General features: G+C 36.3%; 1 protein-coding gene across 4 annotated transcripts in view; it reads right to left on the bottom strand.

The window, feature by feature from the left end:
* Window positions 1-20,441, bottom strand: part of PSPC1 (paraspeckle component 1) — a 55,918-nt gene that overhangs the window by 1,438 nt on the left and 34,039 nt on the right. For 2 of the 4 annotated variants that reach the window (XR_001122654.5, XR_003961045.4), the window contains one exon: window positions 1,388-1,490. Coding sequence is in view for 1 of the 4 variants with exons in the window: in XM_002190786.6 (XP_002190822.2) it covers window positions 19,700-19,885 (186 nt within the window). In the remaining 3 variants the exon portion in view is untranslated. Of the gene's footprint in view, window positions 1-1,387; window positions 1,491-4,299; window positions 4,554-14,192; window positions 19,886-20,441 lie in introns of those variants that run through there. The other 2 variants (XR_003961034.4, XM_002190786.6) reach the window with 2 other exon arrangements.

Genomic DNA, 20,441 nt, shown 5'->3' with positions numbered 1-20,441 from the left:
TATCTCCAGTTTTTATTTTGATCCTGTTATGATACTGACAGACTACTGATACTTTCAATAAGTAGACCATGAGCTGGACTAAAAACTGTCTGAAGAGACAGGCTTAGAAGGTTGTTGGTGGCATTAAGACCTCTTGGATGTGAGTGAATAGCAGAGTATCCCTGTACTGAGGCCAGTCCTTTTCAGGATGTTCATTTCTGCCCTGGTTGATGGGACAACATGTCCTCAGCAAGTCTGCAGGTGACACAAAGCTGAGAGGAGTGGCTGCTAAGGCCAGAGTGTCATGCCACCATCCAGTGATCCCTCAACAGGCTGGAAAAATGGGCTTACAGGATCTTGTGAAATTCAACAGAAGGAAATGCCAAATCCTGCACCTGGGGAGAAATAATCCCAGACACCAGGACAGGCTGGAAGCCAGCTGGCTGGAATGCCCCTTTGCAGGTAAGGACATGGTGGCCCTGGTGAACACCAGGTCCAAGAACCACCCTGAGCAAAGAGTGCAACCTGGCCACAAAGGCATCCAAACGGCATCCTGCTTTACGAAGAAAGTTGCCAGCAAATGGAGAAGGATGATCATCTGGTCTGAACCCCTGCCCTGGACAGGGACACCTTCTCCATGTGATTACAAAACAGATAAATTGTTCTGGTCCTTTATATTTCCAGTTCACTGTTAACACAACTACAGAGACAGCTCTGAGTCCTTTTGCTAAGCCAAACCAACAAAGAAGAATTAACACAAGTTTCTCTTGCTTTACCAGTAGAACTTGCACATCTTGGTCAAATCCCACCAGTGTTTAAATTTACTTTTACTTTATAAAAATAACTGGTATTTTGGAATTTTGGAACTACCAGAACTATTGAACTTAGATGCATAGAGCTCCCTTTAAAACCTTGCTATCTGTCAGACCCATTAAGATGCTGTCCACAGAGTCAGGGCAGATGGCACTACACACCTGCGTGCACACAAATCAAACTCTGCCCCAGGCCTCCCAGAGTGCACGGACACTGCCTTCCATAACAGAGCCCTCTGATTAATGCCAAAGACTGTTCAGAATCAATAACTACTGTGTTGGTTGTACAATCAGGAGTCTGAGCGCAATGTATCAGTAACATCCAGCAGCTCAGACATGGCATCATATTAACGTGGCACTATGGGGTTTGGATGGCTGGCCAGAGCTTGAGCTGGCTGCTAAAGTCTGTGTGCATATGCTTGAAGTCCTTTAAAAACATAACACATGGCAGGAATTATGCCAGGAATTACATTACCTAAAATCAAGTATTAATTGAAGTGTAGAAGCACAACTACATCAAATCACAAATCTGAACAAAAAGTGGGGTACTGATTTCAGTAACTGCTGGATAAAGTAATATATCTTAATATACTTACCTTGTACTAAAACCTGGTTTAGGATTCCCTTTTGTCTGCATAACATAGCAGAAGGATTTTGCACAAGTCAGTCTTCATCTGCATTTTTAAGATTTTAAGTTACCTAAAAAAATAAAGAGACAGTAAATAACTGACATTTCAAGCAAAAGGGAAAACACAGTAGCTTCTCTTTTCAAAAACCCATTATATATGAAGTAATAAAGCATAATAAAACTTCCCATTACCAGAAAAAAATCCATTTATCCTCTACCCATTCTTACCACTTAGTTGTTTTTCCACAGATTTTATTTAAATTTTTACTACCTCAGCAGTTAAGCAACAGCTGTTCCAAGAACATTGAAAAGTTCCTAGATTTTCATATTTCTCCTTGGAGTAAATTAACTGCAGTTCTTCTCCAAAGAGCCCCAAGTCATTTCTCTTTGGAGGTTTTCTAAAACATGTATTTCATGTGACAGAAGACATTCTAGGCATTCTAAGTCTGCCAAGGCATGTGCCAAAAATGGCATTTCATCTGTCTAATAATAGTGCCATTAAAATGATCGGGATCCCTACACACAACATTGAGTCATTAGTGACACTTGAGAACTAACAGCTCTCACTGCAGTCTCTTTCTGCAGCATGTTCTTGTACAGATACTATTAATTAGGGGCAAAGTTATCTATCAAAATAATATGCCTGAACTGAGTTGGCATAAAAAAAACATCTCACAACAGAACTGCATACAAGTATAATTAAAATACAGTTTAATACTGCAAGTGTATAGAAATTGACACAAAAGTTTAGGACTTCCGTAATTTTACAACTTCTGCAATCAATTGGCTGCAGTAAGTAGTATCCATCTTGCACAGTGTCTTCTCATAAGGTACACATGCAAAACAACTATCCAAAGTGTTTAAAATTCAACAGCTCCATGCCCCAGCCATTCAGGCCTCAAAGCCTCACCTGTAGACACATTCCCTCCTCCCAGAATTAAAATCGCCTCTTCTCCATAAATGCCTCAGACTTAAAGTAAGATACAAGCACTGTGATGTTTGACAGGCTTAGCATAATCCCTTACTCAGGCACAGAAATGTGTTGCAGAGCCTGAGAGCCCTAATTAAACGTCTACAGAGAAGACTGCCTGGAAAGGTCCTCATTACAACAGCACAAAGGGAAGAACTCCCCATACTCTCAAGTAAAAACTTGTTAAAATTATTTTCCAACATCTTGAGGTCCTGTTTTGATGATCATACAACTTAGCACACCCTGCAAAGTATTTATTACAGAAAGAATTCCTTTGGAAAGCCACATGCAGGTTGCACCTTTCAGGCTAGCTTCACTTTAGGAGCAGTCCTAAAAAGCAACTCAAGAAGTGACATATATATAAATTACAACACACAACCACAAACGTTTACAATAAAGGTAACATTTACCTTATCAGACACGGCTGAAAACAGGCTGAGACTTGCAGCTCAGAATAAATACCATTTTAAAGTTGGCATGATTTAATGGTTGAGTCCTATTAAATAAATTCTTACATTTGGTTCCTTTTTATCTCCCCTCCCACACCATGGTGAAGCTTGCTATCTATCAGATTTCAAAAGTTCAGTTATCTATTCGGTACCAGACATTCAGCAAGATAAATACCTTCTTCCTAAAGCACAAATGACAGAGCACACCCACTAACCCTTACTAATTAGAGCTGTAACTTTTCAAGTGTTGATACTACAATCATTTATCGAGTCAAATGCAGTAACAGCTGTAGTGATGAACTGCCAGTCATAGGGAGCTGGCTGGAACTGTCATCTGGACAAGTGTTAGCATCCTGAGACATTACCTCTAGGTATGTACCCATCTAACAGGAAGGCTAAAATTACAAACTGCACAGTTTTCAGCCTGTATTTCATTACTAACAAAACCCAATAATTACTTTATCCCTTTTCTTTCCCCCCCCGCCCCAAGAAAGCTAAAGCACCAAGGCCTAATAAAGTCTCTCCAGTTTCTGTAACTGACAATGAGTATTACTTTCTCTTTCCTGGCCATCCAGACTTACTGAAGAGAAAGCAGTGAGCCATATTCTTGGCAAACAGTAGATATTAATGACAAAGTTGTAGCTAAATAAATAGTGTCTGTTTTTGATGACAGGCTCTAAAACCACCCAGTAAGACTGCCATGAGTGTTAAAATGTGTATAGTTTTTACTAGGAATGTGCCTCTGCATGATTTATTCATTATTTTCCCTCTTCTAAGATGATTCCAACCGCTCTACCCAATATAAACCTATGAAAACTCTACTGTTTTTGATTAGCAGTAATTACTTTGTTAGAGCTGAATGCATCCAAGCAGCCAGTGATGAAAAAAGTGATCGCTAAGAGTCAGCTGGAACACAAGAAAAAGTTGTTTTCAAAGTAAGAGACTAAATTTTCATTCATATGATAAAGCTCTTTAAATTAAAGCTCAATGCGGGTACAGTAAACAAAATTAACTAGTTTAAAAGGCTAACAGCACGATAAATATGCCTGTTCTGGAGAAGAGAGGCATCACACACAAACTGAGTGATACTGTGCGTATATTGTGCCATTATGAAGGAAAATTGAAAACCAACTCCTAAGTGCACTTATCTCAAGTAACGTATACTCAGCTTAGCAGGATAGCTCCAGCAGAGGTGGGCTGTGCAGGACAAGCTCCAGGCTGCCAGTGCTAATTCAGAGCAGGAACAGCTGTGAGACTACAACACCAAAGGACACCGCACATTTACCTTGCACACGGATGTGTGGCAGCTTCACTGGCTTGACTGACAGAACAGGTTTTGTGGTTTGGTTAAGGGGTTTTTGGTTTTCATTTTTTTAATTAATAGGATTTTTGGTTGCTACTGTAACAAAGACCTCCCCCCCTAAGTTTTCCCCTTTATTTTAGGTCTATTTTAAAAATTACCTAGCAACACACAAGAGCAGCACAGGTAAATTTTGACTTCCACTGAAGTGACCATATGGCTTTTTGCACCAGCAGGCACAGGTATGATTTTGAGAGTAGCAGAACCACTATCCAGCACACTGAAAGAAGAACTCCATTGCCGAGCTGTTCTCAGGAAAACACACAATCCCTTGTGGCCACTTATTTGGGGTTTCCAAAGGGAACCCGAGATGATCCGCAGAGCTGTGTTCATGTTTGCATTTGTTCAGGCTTACCTATCAAAAGGTAACAAATAACAATGTTGGCTGCTGACAAACTAACAGAAGATATAGTGCTAGACATTCTTAAATGGTCAGGCAATCTTATCCTCCCCATTCTTCTCTTAGTTTTAACTTTAATCTGGCCAAACCTGCTCATCTTAATTATGAGTAGTCCCTGCTGAGGACAATAAAACCATCAGAGACTAAATAAATTGTTACCTGGCATCACTGTCCAGCTGCCAGGGATTATAGGAGACAAACTGCCAACACAATTTTTCCCAAACTTGTGTTTGTCAAACTCTCTTAATAAGTGCATATACTTGCAGAGAACTAGAAGCAAGCAAGCATTTAATGGGAAAACAAATTATCAAATTAGAGCTCAAAAGAAGAACTATGTTTCTTTAAAAGGGAAAATACTACTTGAGCTAAGCCAACAAGGCATTCAATTTCCTTTGCAAGATCATAAAAAATATCCATTTCACAACTTTTAAGTTACAAGGTGTAGGATACCTGAAGTTAGCATCTTACACAGAATGAGGAATGCAAATGCAGTAATATTCCTCTTCTGGGATCAGATTTCAAAAGAGAACAAATGGTGGCAGTTACTAGTGGCCAGGCAATGAACACATGCCAGTGACAATCTGCGATCAAGGGACATTTGTTTCTGTTTTGCCTGGATTGCAGATCTTCACCATACAGAAATTAGATTATTTCTTCAGTATTTAGGGAATGATGAGCATGTCTGAAAGTATTTAAACAGAAGACACGAAAGTTCTCATCTGTACAGCTTCAGCAAGATCTGAATTCAAAGATACTAAAATTTGTAAGCACTTTGTAAAATTAATAATAATTGGTCATTTGCAAGTCATTACATTCCTAGATGCAAGACACAATAACATCAATATGGTTTTTATACAGATATATATACACAAATTATATTTTTGCAAAATTCTGTGCGTTTTGAGACAGTAGTCCAAGTCATTACAATATGAAACAACTAAATCCTGTATTTTTTAATACAGCCCCCTCCCTCTATGACACTCCCATTAAAAAATGTTGTTATTGAAGCAGCAGAAATATCTTTCAATGTTCAGATTTTTACTTTCAATGACTGTGTTCATGCTGAGCAACTTGGAAAAATGTCCAAGTAACAGTGTTATCTTCTCCATTCAGAACTCATGTGACAGGTTACACAGGTGTGAAGTTCTGAGCATTCTGTGATACTTTATCATGAACAGCTAAAAAGTACAAATTGTTGAAGGAAGAAGAAAATAACCTTTAACCCTCATCATCTCGTTCACCTAGAAATAATGATGTATAGATGTGACTTCACAAAGAAAACTTAAGAAACCTGACAGATGAAAAGCATCTGAAAATACTGCACTTAGCAGTGGAAGCTACAGTTAAAATTTCACGAGATAGTTCTGCCAGGTTCTGGAAACTCTGAGGTCACCTATCGCAGACACAGATTTAGAAAAGTCTGCTGTAAACAAGATATCGTTAAACTAGCATAGCTAGCACAGAGTTAAGTAGGATCAGTATAGCTCTACTACTTTAACAGAAGTCAGGATACCATTGTGCTACACACAATGCAAACAAATATACGCTTATACAAGGAGTTAAGAGAACCGCTAAGTTGTTAGGGATGTTTAAATAGGCATACTTCTATTAAGACTCATTTTTTATTTCAAAATAATTTCAAATTGTTTTTAAGTAGCAAAAATGTGCATATGCAAAGCCTAAGAGACAGTTTTCTCATATCTTAGTTTTAACACTACAGAAAATCAGCATAAGCTTTGTTTTACAGAAAAATTCTTATATATAATAGTGATGACCTCACTAGTTTGAGGACATTTTGTATCTTCCAAAATCTAAGAGGGAATCTAGTTTCACACAAAACTTCCTATACTGTGCACAGTCCAAATTTCTCTAATAAAAGAAACAAAACAAAACCAAAAAACCCCAACATTCCTAAGGAATTGTGAAACTCACCAAAACACAGCTTCTGAAGTATTTGCAATTCTGCTTTACAGAACTTCACACAATGCTCCCCATTCCCTCCTATAAGGTTCCTTACCTGTCATTTTTGCAGCAGGTGCCAAGTTAGGCCAGTGTCCTAACCTCCTCTTCCAAAATAATGACAGCAGAACTGATTATCTTTGTGGGGCTAAAATCTCTGAAGCAGTAAGACTGTGCTGGGGGAAGGGCAGGGCAAGACATGGTCACACAGTCTTCATTAACAACAACTCATTCACTCCAAGAGCTTTCGTCTTGACATGCTTAATTTGAAAATGTAAAATTTAACAATACTACCCAGCACATACATCTACATTGAAATGAAACCTAGTAAGGAAAGATCCAAATACCTAAGCATGTAATAGGGTTTAACTGTTAATTCATTCATGTAAAGTTTAATAAATCCAAAGTGTTCTTAGATGACAGAATCATGGACATGTTAATGTCAGAAGGGATCTCTAGGGATCATCTGGTCCAACTCCTCAGCTCAGACAGGGCCACCTAGATCCAGTGGCCAGGACCACATGCAGATGGCTCGTGACATCACCAAGAATGGAGACTCCACAACCTCTCTGGGCAGCCCATGCCAGTCCTTGGTCACCCCTCACAGAAAAAATGTTTCCTGATGCTCAGAAGTAACCCCCTGTGTTTCTGTGTGTACCCGTTTCCTCTGGTCCTGTCAAAAGATTTCTGAGTCTTTGTGCAATCAAGTAATTTCCTTCCTGTACTAACACTACCAGGTGACAACTTCCATCTCAAATTACTCTACAACAAATGCAGAACACCAGCTTCCAGCTTCCACCATAATAAAATCATATTTGGTAGAAAACAGAAAATCTTCATTAGATTTGAAATACACAGGAAATGGAATCTGTATTTCAAGACAAAGACAACAAACAGCATTATAAACTGCAGGGTATCCTGCAAACGTTCTACCACTTATTAATATACTGACATAGACTTACCTGTTTCTGAAAAAGCCCACAAAGCAATGTTGAATAAAGGAACTATTTCTCTACTTGCTGCTCTTGTACTGTCTGGTCTGGTAAGCTGGGACTCAAACTCAGCTCTTTGTCCTGTCCTTGCACAACTGGACATATTGCTGATGCCGCACTATCAAGATTTATTTCAGCTTTATAGTACCATAGAATGCAGTAAATTTTATGTACAGCATTCCTAATTTTAGTAGAAGTCACTATTATTTGCAAGATAAAGCTATTCTTCCTACCCAAAGTGAAATAGCTTTCTAAGTTAATATTCTAAAATATAAAACATTTTAGAAAAGCTTTGAGCTCAGCTGTCATATGTAAAGCAAAGCGAACACCTACTAACATGTGGCAAAGAGGACTGAAAAGCACTGTACTAGAAATAACTTCAAGTCTGAATAACAGATCAGGCATCTCAGTGAGTGTTAAGAATAGTATTAACCATTCCACCATATACCCCCCCATATAGTCACTCCAGCTGGTTACCATATTCTTCAATTGAGAGCAAAGTAAACGCCTCAATGATGACACTCCTTCGCACAGGACTAGGCCAATAACACAATGTGAGAAGTGAGGAACTCCCTTTTGATATCATCTTACATACAAAGGCAGTAACTTGGCATCATATTCAAAACTAAATATTTCTAATCAAAGAGACTGACTGTTGGTACTGTTTTTCATCATAGCTCGTTTAGATTTCAAGATGCCAGCTTGCACTATAATTCTCACATTAAAAATACCGATTTATAAATAAGCCATCAAAATTATCTCAGGTGCCAAGTTTGTAAATATCAACACATTAATGAGAAAATGGTTACACAGACTAAAACATAAAAGCTCTTACTTCAGTTACTTGATTGTGACTTTTGATGCATACAAGTAAAAAACATCCATTCTAATACACTACAAACATTACTTGCAATGTATTGAAAAAGAAACTCCACTTAAGCAAGCAGAAGCTTCTCCAAAGAAGTCTGCATTTCAAACTGAGTTCTATATCCTGATGCATCCATTTCTTTGAACAATTAACAGAACATGTACTCGTCATCAGATTCTTTCGCACTGCTTTTTACAGACCACCTTCAGAGCAGTTTGCTCTCCTATTCTGCTCAATCTTGTTCTGGTCTTCTCATAACTTTACTTCCATCTTATTTAACAACTTACACACTTACTTACATCTTATTTAACAACTTACACACTTACTTTTTTGACTCTGCAAAATCTTGTCTCTGATCAACATCTTGCATCTGATCTGATGAGTATGCCCTGACAGGGTATATTTATGCATAAAGTTTGAAGGACTCTAGTTTACATCATGATGTGAAAGCTAAAATAAATGCAGATGTCCAAACAGTTTAAAGATGAACCTCAGAAAAGAGAGGTAGAACAAAATCCAAGTACCTTTATTACAAACACAGGGATTAAGAACCATCCAAGATACAAAATTTTCTGTAACACACCTGGAATTATTAAAGGAATTTGCCTCACTGACAGTACAAATGTAACTTTGTAATTTCTTACAACTGTAAGTTTATATTTTCTTAAGTTTCTACTCAAACTTGCTCAGATCAATACCTCATTGAGAACACAACTTTCATTAATGAAAAATAATATTTGGAAGTGCACTGTAATGGCCGAACAGGTATAAACTAAGCCAACTGCAGCTGATAGGAGCAAATGCTGGTTTAAGCACCCCATGATGACACAACTCTCAACCCACAACTGCGCTGGCTGTCACTACCCAAGAGAATTTGCTAAGCAGAAAATATGACTTTGAAAAGCACCTGTGCAACCAAATGAATTTCATTAACTGAGGCACATGAAGCAACTGCTGAAACAACCAAAGGCACTACCACATTCCAAGTCCTGGGAAAGCTGTGACAATCGTGCAGCTGTACATATACCAGCTCATCAGACAAACTTACTTAAGATGCTGACTCTTCAGCCATTCAAATTCATCACTGTGACAAGATAACGATGTTCTTCATAAATTTAAATCGTGATAATCCTTGGTTTGTCACAATCAAGGCAAAGATGACATTTTCCTGCCATAAGAGCAGGACCAGATTTGGCATTCCCTGTTTCTAAGGAGGAGCTCTCTAAACTTGTGACAGAAATCCTCTACTGGAAGCACTGGTACTTAAACTACACATATTTGAACTTCAGTCCTTTCCCAGGAAATTTTGTCCTGTATATTTAGCCTTTCCATGCATCTCATTAATTTCACCTCTATTCCTTTAAGGTTAGTCAAAAAGTAAAGATACAAGAAAATACACCTAACCTCCCACTCTTCTTATCTTAATAAAACACAGGCTTTCAGAATTACTTGTTCCATTAAAGCATGTATTTTATTTGAATGTTTACACTGAACTAGTTTCGTTTATAGCAGAACTGTGAAACAACATTTAAGAATTTTAGATTAAGTTTATAAGAGTTGTATTTGGGGGTTGTAATTCTATGGTAGTTCCCAAATTATTAAAAAGCTGCAAAGTCAAAGATGAGGTAAAACCACATTTTCCTGCTTTTCCACAATAGTATCTCCCTCATCTGTAAATCCATGATAAGCACTTATCTACTTTTACTTTTCTGTATTAGTATTTGCACACATCTGTGAGTTCAGGAAGGGTAACTATCTATTAAGTTCTCACGTACATTCTGTCACTTCATTATTGCTTAACTACAGAAAGGAGAAACAATGAAATTACATTAATCCAGAACAAAATTTTTTGCCCCCCTTTTTAAAGGCACAACAGGTTAAGAATACATACATGATATACACTAACAAAACACATATGAAGAGGTATGTAACAGCTTATCAAATCATAGAAATAACTGGTTTTTACTGTGCATCTGACATCTTTCCATTGCTTTAAACCACTTCCATCAAGTTTAATGTTAGAACCCCCAAATAAAGTTTCATACAGCTCTTATCTTCCACATCATGAGGAAAACGTAAAGCCTTTTACAACAAAAGAAAACCTGGAGTACAGAAAAGGAAACAAAATGCTAAAATGAATTGATTAGGATAATCAGAGCAGGCCAGTAACAAGCGTCAAATACGAATGATTTGGCCCAGTCCTACCGTCAGTACGTCTTACATCCCCACATTGCTTCTAAAACTTGGCAGAAGCTTGCACAATTTTCTATATAATTGTAGTGTACGGTTCGAGTTAAGACACCAAAACATCAGTGTCAAATCAGTCAATTATTTAGAGCTCAATTAATACCTCTAGTAAAGTAATTTTCCCACATTCTTTAAAGATACACCATTTGGCTTCCTTCACACTGAAGTTTTAAATATACAAGACAGTTTTTAAAAAAACATATTTTTAAGCGATCATATAAAAAAATTCTACAATACACAAGACCTCAAAACCAAGCAACATACAATAATCAATCCTTTATCCTCCTCCATATATCTAGATGAACACTTTCAAATCTGTGAGTGTTTTTGTGATTACCACAGTAATAAGGCAGAAATGCAAGTGCAGCACCACAGTTCTGGGCACCGAGTTTTAAGACATTGTTATGCTCAATATGTATCAGCTTTTATCCAACCAGGCTTAAAGGCACAACAACATATCATCAGCTGCTACCAACACCTGAATTACCCTATTTCTGATATTTATACTATGTGCCATGAACTCCAGTAAAGTGAATGTGCCTGAACTAAGCAATTCTATTTTTACAATGTAGCAATGAACTAATAACTGGATGAAATACAATTGATGATATATCTTTTTACATATTTGTAACAAATGGGCCCCGTGTAAAAAGTAAAAAATGCATGCCCACAAACATAGTGCAGCTGAAAACAAGAGTATGATTTCTCCACAAATCTGTGCTTCCTCCACTCCACCACACCCCCAGGGGACTGGCTAATTCCGTATTTAAAAACTATGAAACTAAAATTATTTTTGTTTAATACAACTTGGGGAGTTAAAGAGTACTATTCAGAGCAAGCATCAAGACGTTTGTGTTTAATTTACTGTCTTGTAAACACGCTTAGGATTAAAACCAGACAGAAATTAAACATTTTGTTTTTAACCTTGAATAATGATCCTTAAGCGTGCTGTAAGCAGGAAGAAGTCTAGAATAATCATGTAGAAAGTATACCAAGTGATTTTATTCTCCTGAGTCAGCTGTCATTTTAGAAACACCAAAAAGCATCCAGGACTTCCATTTACTTTCCTAATAACTACTTTTTCATTACTTGCTACTTTTTCCCCACATAAAGTAGAAACAGTGTATTTTGCTCAGAACATCCAGAGTAAACACAAGACAGAAAACAAGCTTATCAACGAAAAACACTCCTAAACAAGTTACATAATACTAAACAAATGCTCTGGTATCCCCCATCTACAGACAGTTGTATTCATCAGTGTGAATAATATATGAAACTACACGAGTGTGATGCAAGAAAAATGTCAAACATGCATTAAGTTATTACAAAACCTACACAAATAATTTTAGAAGTACAGCCATCCCTGCTGCAAAGTTGACAATTTTCACTTTTAAACCAGCAATTCAATAGATGACAATTCTTCCATAAATTCTCTTTCAAAACTCTTGAACATTCAGTTTTGAATTGCAGTAATTGCACTCTTTATACACTAAGGCAAAAACTTTATTTGTGTGATTTGACACAGCTCTGGTTCTGAAAATGTCAGATGTGGAACTGGTACAATGCTGTAAGTTCTAGAAACACAATGTTCCACACTGAAACAGAACTGAACTACTATTTCATTATTACAGGTGTGTCATCTGGGAAAAGCTTTTTAGTTGAAGTTGATCAAAACTGCAGCTGCGGCTTACCTTTCACATGCTCTCTCCCTTAAAAGCAGAACATAATATATGGAACAACACAGCACTATCATATCAAAGAATGAAGAATGTTAGCATTTTAAAAGACAGTATTTCCCATCTTTGTAATGGCAGTTTATATATTTTCTTCCAACAAAAAGTACATGTGAATAGTATTGCTTCTTTTTAAAGCAACTGTGTATATCATCTCTCCTGGAGAAATCGCAAAGAACACTATTTTCCATTTTTTTACTGGCTTGCATGTAACCTTCTTGGTAACTCTAGAAAGTGAAAAGACAGATCAAGCTCACATAAAATTGGCTCAACATTTTAATGGACATTTTTTTCTTCTGCTTGAAATACTTGCCCTTGTGGCCCAGCTATCACCAAGAATGTAAACCACCACCACCACGTTATTCAGACATCTAAAGCCCTCAACACACTTCTTACCCATTTGTTCTAGGCTATGTATTTCTTCCAAAGTCACTTAATGAGAACACTTACTAAACTACCTTCTGTGTCTGCAGGTTACCCTACGTATGCCCAGCTATGAAGAGTCTTGTTCTACTGCCCCTTCTTGCTCTTCTTTCCTTCCACACTGAAATGAGCAGAATCAATAATTCTCACAGTCTCCTTTACCTGCCTTTACCTGGGTCTCCTGCTCACTGCCTGGGGATACAGAGGAAGCAGGACCAAGCAGCGAGGAGGGCAAAAGGCTATTTGTATCTGCAGTAAGGCATGTACGGATTATTTTAAATATACACAGAAATATTTCAAATTCCCATTAGCATACAAATATTTAAAACATTTGTAAGCAGCCTGGAAGATCAATTCAGCTAGCAGTTCAAAGACTGTGTTCTACAGCATTGCAATAGCTGGTTATGCAGTGGTTTTTCACGCAATTTTACACTATATAGACATATTGAAAACTTACTAACAATAAATAAATTTAGTAGAATAAATCCTTTTATAACAAATAATGAACAGTAATTGAACTTTTTTTTTTTTTTTTAAAAAAAGCAACACTTTAAAATTACCAGAACATCAAGAGCTAACAGATGCAAAAAGAATTACAGTAAACTCTTTTGGTTTTTATGTATTTTTAGATTTATCTTCTCTTCCACCTTGCTTAAGTATACCTTTTTATTTAAGGTGGGAAAACACATTTTGCTTGGGGTTGGGTTGTACACTGAGTTATTTAGGGTTTGGGGATTTCTTTGGGAGAGGTGTTTTGTTGGGGTTTTATTTTCTTTCTTTCTTTAACTTATAAAATTAGTTTCCCTGTCACACACAAAAAATTTGATTACAGTGAATTAAGGCAAAAAATTAATGGAAATGCTTTAATCCCAGCCCAGTACTACTAACATATATGTATGATTTCATTTTCCTTTACCATGGTCTTCTGTTTGGTGCTTCTCTGTCTATGATGCACTCAGGTTTAAGACTGGATTCTCACTGGTTTGATGAGAGGCTAGCAACCTTAAAATCAGCTGTTACATACTTACATGGTGTGTGTACGCTGTATACAGTTGCTGTATATTCAGCCACAAAAATGAAGTCCAACACATCAACTTCAAAAAAACAACACAGAAGAGATATATCCAACTGCAGTGAACCCCACCCTACAACCCAAGAATTTAAAAATATTTTTAGAACATAAATTCATTTCAGTTTTTCTGCTATTCCTTGGCCATCTGCACAAAACTAAATTTAGTTAAAAAAATCCCATACATGAAGGTAACTGGTATTTCCACCTCTTCTCTTAAAAAGTAGTTGGTTTGTGGCTTTCATGTAGAACAAGACTAAGTTATATTTGTGAATCTGCTGTAGATATAAAATTAAACCACACTTTTCTCACTTTTATTACGTTACTTTATTCCCTCTCTCCCATTTTTTGTTCAATTTACATACAGGACCCTCCACACTTATTCCTGTTCAAGGATCTACGCAGTTTTTACTTAAAGTCAAGAACAGTATCTTTATTCTCACTGCAATTCTTTTAAGTCAAGCACTTAATATCCCGCATACAATTAGCATGTAAAATCAATCAAATTATACAGCTATGCTTTACTCTACAGAAATTGAGACATAAAAGCACACTAGTAAATCTAGGAACAATGGAAGCTCTAAACAAATCATTTACCTAAACAAATGGAAAAACCTTATCCACATGTGTATGTAATAACACAGTCCAATTCATTTTGACTCTCATACCTGTTATTATGAGTATTTTATTCTCCACTCAAGGGACAACATATAAATCACTTGAGTTTTTACCCACATTTACAAAGTTGCTTTTTTTCTTTCAATGTGATTTTTGTGTATAATAATAATTACATTAGAGCAGAGGGTCTTTTTAATAGTTTTACCTGTAAGTCTGCTGTGCTTATCTCTGAATGGTTTTCTGAATAGCTCCCTTAACTAGGAAAAAAGGGTTGCTGTTCCAAATAGAAGAAACGTCTCTCACTGCTTTTAAAAGTGAGGCTAAGATCATTAATAAGGATGCCTCCAAATTTCAATTATATTAACTTTAATATTATCTTAAGGAAGTTCAAGATGGAAAAGACCTATTAAAATCTATTCCACTGAAAATTAACACATTGAGGGTTTGTTCCCATGCATTTAAAAACACAAAAGTACTGTTTTCATGAAAATGTCATGTTCAGTTTATTTATTCTACATGTAACATTTTAGACAATTTTATAATTAGCTTCAGTATTTCATGAATTACTGTGGAAACACACCTGAAATGCCTACAACTATGATTTTTAAAATACTTTTTGGGAAGGCACCCAAAACTATCAACAAAACACACTAAACTATTGAGATTGCTAAAACTACTTTACAGTATATCTGGAAATGTAACAAAAGGTAACATAAAATTATATTTGACAGTAGGTATTCCAAATTTTTAGTCAATCCTTTTATTGTTACTAAGTTCTTACATTTCAGTAAGTGAATTTTTAAGAAAGCAAATGCTTCCAGGTTACTACAGTTCAACATTTGCCACCAAACTAGCACTGAGTAGCCAATAATCTAAAGTACTGGATTTGCATTTCTCATAGGCCACACTTATTCCCTCCTTACCACTGATGAGTCAGGAAAGTTTGGACTGATATTCCCTCATGCTAGGAGTGAGTTAACAGCCCATGGAAAGCAACAAACTCCAAGCATCTTAATAACAGCACAGTGCTGTTATCTATGTTAATAATTATTATTATTGTGTTAATAATTTGAGGGCTCCTGAGAAGACAATTAAGATTGCATTGGAAGTATGCGCTCTCTGAAGTCCCCCATTCCTGGCCACAAGCACAAGCTAACAAAAGATGCTGCATGCAGACTAAAACTCCCCATGGATATGCAACACTTCCAAGTCTTGGGAATGAGATTTAGAATGCCTTCACATCTGTGGTCCAACATAAACTGCCTCTAGTTGCTACCCTGACTCCTGTGATATTTTAGTAGTTCAATTACACTTAAGTTTGACTTAGGAAGGGAAAATTATGATCCAACTTCTTATAAAAATAGATAAATTAGGAAGTATGCAAAAATTTTGTTTCTGCAACATTAACTAAAATGAACTTCATGCCACCAGAGCATACCAGTTAATTAATTGCATCTCGCCTCCAAGCATATTTTATCCCTCCAAAAAGGCATACAGGGTTTTGGTTTTCATGTGAGAATCTACCTTTAGATTGGTTGTTTCAGCATTTTTGACCCAAGTTATCTCAAGGTAGATTATAACTGTTTAGCAAGACACAGTTCATAAATGTCACTGTGTTTGTGTTTAGTACCTTTCAAAGTATTTGTAATTACAAACTATTGTATATCTGAAATAAAAAGTGGAAAAAAGGGAAATTAATTTGGTGAATGTAGCAGCATACTTTATATCAAATGCTCCTCAAAGAATGCATATTATAAAATCTTACTGGTTTATGCTTAAAATTAAGTATTTAGTTCATACTGTCTTCTTGACATCTCTTTTAAATTTTGTTCTAGTAAGAATCTTCAGTTTATTATATCTTTATGTACAACTGCATAAAAAATGTGGATAACAAATAAAACAACTGCACACCAGGAATCTTCTTTCTAGGTAATCCACAGTAGATCACAATTTTCTTGGGAAATAATTACAGTAAAGTATATTAGAATCGCCATGAAGATTCCCAAGATATCAGTGTGCTTCATCTAATGAGCATATTGGTCAGAACTTAAATGGAGTACTAAAGCTTTGTTATCCTTAAATACCAAAATTGCATCTCACAGGAAAATTAGGCATTTTAGGAATATGAAACTTCCTGAATAATGTAAAAGCTCAGTACGTACATTACAAAAGTAAGTGCATTGTAGTAGGCAGATTCACATATATTCCAAGCCTATTTGTTTCAGCATAGCATATAGCAGAGTGTCAGGACTTCACTGTGCTTTCCAGTCAAATAGTGCAAATGTAGTTAAAAATTTGATTACATGTGTACACAGTTAAAATGATAAACTGCTTCACCAGATGAGGATCAAGAAAAATTAATCATTTTAGCAGAAGGGCAGAACCTTCAGGCAAACACTGGTTGGCCACATCTACACATTTTTAAGAAACAATTTGGGACTATTCCTTTTTTAACAAAATTAGGTGTTTATTGTATAGCTAGATCAGTTACTTACTACCACATTAGGCAGAATGAGAAGCACTGCCTTTAGACTTGAGCCAAGAAGCCCAAATAAAACTTTTAAGAGCTGAACTTAGCAGCATGTCATCAGCTACAAAAGGCATTCTTCATTAACTCCTTAAAATCTGCCCAAAAATATATTTCAGTATTTATTTGTTAGGACTTGGTTCATGGACATTTAAAAATAGATTAAATTATTTTCTGCAGTATGGACAGCTGACAAATCCACTGCTACTATGCAGCAGAGCCATCCAAGTCAGAGGATTACAGGAAGGGCAGGTCAAAACTGTGGAATGACAATCACTAATGTTAAATAAAATCTACAATAACTTTCAAATACACGCATACCTCCACTTGCTACCAAAAATACAGTGAAACGAATATGCACTTAAAAAAGCATGAAGCTGGTATGGAAAGTATGAATGACTTCTGTAGATTCAGTATATGTAATGTTCTTCTGAAACATACTCAGACACTACAAGGAGGAGGGTTTACATAGCTAAACAAATATACAGGAGCTACCTAAAAGGCCTGAACAACACAGCCTATTCCTCTGAAGAAGACGAACCAATCTTTTGAATCTAGTTTAATTTGTATTTAAAACATGTTCCCTGTACGGCTTTACAGTTGAGAACTACCAATTCACACCAGTACTTCCTCAATCCCCTAAAAAAAGTCATGTACAAGGGCAGAAAATATTAGAAAAAAGTAACCTCATATTTGGATACCTTACTAGATACCAATGTAAATTGCATTTTCAACTGCATAAAGGACACTAGAGCAGAGAGCTTAACTAGTTGCCATATGCAAACACTAGTTAAAAGCAGTGAAAAAAACAGTAATTTTCCCAAATCTTGAGGTTTAGGACACGTGTGTAAAGGAAAACCATTTTCAGTTTGATTGATGTTTACTTTAAGAATGAGTGCTATAATGTGATACATATACCAAGGGGAAAGAGTATTCCAGACTAAAGGAAACTCAATATTGTATTATAAAGTGTGGCACGCATTAACTCAAGCAAAAAATGGCAACATTAAAGACAACCTAAAGGAAAATGCTTAGCAGGTAGAGATGCCACAAGTGAGGACCTACATACTTAGATACACTAAGGTAACTCGTGATTTGTATGAAAACAGTATCTTAACCCTTATAACACAGGCAATTTAAGTAACAGTGTATTTCCAAAATGCCAGCAATATTGCAATTTTCTTGTTAACCATTTGCTCAAAATTCAATCCACCAAGCCAATCACCTCCACATTAACAAGTAACACACAAGCCCTCTCTGCTGCTTTCATCCCATGCCGAGCTATGTATATACCATCTGGATGTTATTAGGGCACCAGGTTATTTCAAATCAGTTTTTAACCAATATAGCATCACAATTCATGCAGATAAAATTTAGTTATATCTACATCTGAAAATGTATGTAAACTGATAAAGAAGAACAGCACTATTTTACAACTATTTTGCACAGGAAAAAGAGGAATTGTAACCAACCAGTCCCTACTTATTTGCCATTACAGGAATAGAACCAATAGGTCTTTTCCATCATCTTCCAAGACTGACTAAACAAAATCATAATAAGCTTCCCAATAGCTTTACTACCAGTTTTATCTTAAAACTCAATCAGCAAATTTACCCTGAGTTGTGCTGTAAATGGGCATTTTCCAAATTCATTGTTCTGTAACCTTTTTGAAGAATACTCACGTGCAATCCTTCTAAATGCATATTATTCAACTACAAGTGAACACTTATTTTCACTGGAAAACATGTATTTGTTTCCTAATTAAACAGTTACACACTGATAACAGACATGTTTTTATTCAAACCAACCACTAGGGAAAATGTATACTTATTAATAATGATGTGCAAACACAGAGGAAAGCTTTCGACCAGCAGGCAGAAATGTCTCCTTCCTTGCAGTGGGAGATGCTTTAACCATCAGCAGAACACACAGATGTTGCAAGCAATTTTCTCCTCCATAAATATGGTTTAGGTAAATTCACTCATACTGTTATGAATATAGCATACATAGAAATTCCTTTCCAAAGTTGGTTTTTTTCCCTCCCCAAGTTAAATTTTCTAATAATTTGTCTGACAGATAATCTCTGTTGATAAGCCTACTGTGACTTAAGTTTGCAATGGTGGATTGAGATGCAAGGACACAGCATCTTGGAGAACACTTTGTATAAAATTTTACGCTCTTTGAAAGTCAAAATAAAAGCAGTTGTATTTTAAGTTTTTCACAGTATGTACTGCACCATGCAGTTCAGCTAAACACTATTAAGAGTGGAACTTTCTTGACACATAGTAGAAACTACATAAAAATGAAAATTATGCCACTTATAATTAAGCATAAAATTATTCTTACTCAGTATTAGTAATAACATTCCCAAAATCCTTTCCAGTGATTTTTGTTTTATTGTAATCAGATAACCGCACGTTTTACAGCATAGTCACACATTGCATTTTGCTAGAGTCACAAACACATTGCCTTACATAATGATCCGCATCATTTCTGCTCTATGCTACAAAGCCTATGACTGAATACAAAAAAAGTTTTACAAAAGAAACTGTTTTAAAGACTACAATAACAATAGAACCGTTTCCAGATAACAGCTAAAATTATAAAGGCATATCACTGTATAATTGTACTGGAATTTCTAAAACAGTAAGGAATGAATTAAGATTTAGTATCTGCGACGCTTGTTAGGTCCTTCAAAGTTGCCCCCTGGATTTCCTCTACCAAAGCCACCAGGTCCACCACTCACGGCACCTACACCACTCATTGGCGGCTGAGGAGTTTCAGAGCCCGTTCTACTAACCAGAGGTGAACCCATCTGGGATGGGCCTCCTTGAGGGAATCTCTCATTATGCTAGCACAAGTCCATTTGGAACATGCCAAATGTGAGTTACAACAAAAACCACAAGTGATGTTGTCATGGAGTTCAGCAGATAGTCCAGCAGAATCAGGATCACACATAGAAGGAAGAAAGGAGCAATTCAATTAGTTATTACGGAAAAAGAGCTGGAAATTAAAGAGTGCTAATGTAATGCTCCAACTTTGTAAGGTAAATTAAAAATTAAAAACAATACTTAAGACCGACTCTGGTGCTGAATGTAACTTCATCCTTACAGGTACATCTGAAGCAATACATATTCTCTATGTAAAAGAGGAGACAGCAAACATTTTTATATCTGAGCCCTATTGTGCCTTACATACCAACTACAATGCTTCTCCCTTAAATAAATTAGAGAAACATTGTCAAACTAGGATGGGAGGAGCTTTTTATTTCTAGAAACAGCATTTATTGTTTTAATAGCCTTAAGACTTCTATACCCACATACCTATGGATATTTCAAGTCCACGCTACCTGCAGTTAGCCTTCTGTATTACTTAAGAGATCTTTAAAATACTTTCAAGGACTGAAG

Source organism: Taeniopygia guttata, chromosome 1 (genome assembly GCF_048771995.1).
Source record: "Taeniopygia guttata chromosome 1, bTaeGut7.mat, whole genome shotgun sequence".
In the NCBI taxonomy this organism is placed as follows: domain Eukaryota; kingdom Metazoa; phylum Chordata; class Aves; order Passeriformes; family Estrildidae; genus Taeniopygia; species Taeniopygia guttata.
This window is presented reverse-complemented; position numbering and strand designations above follow the sequence as displayed.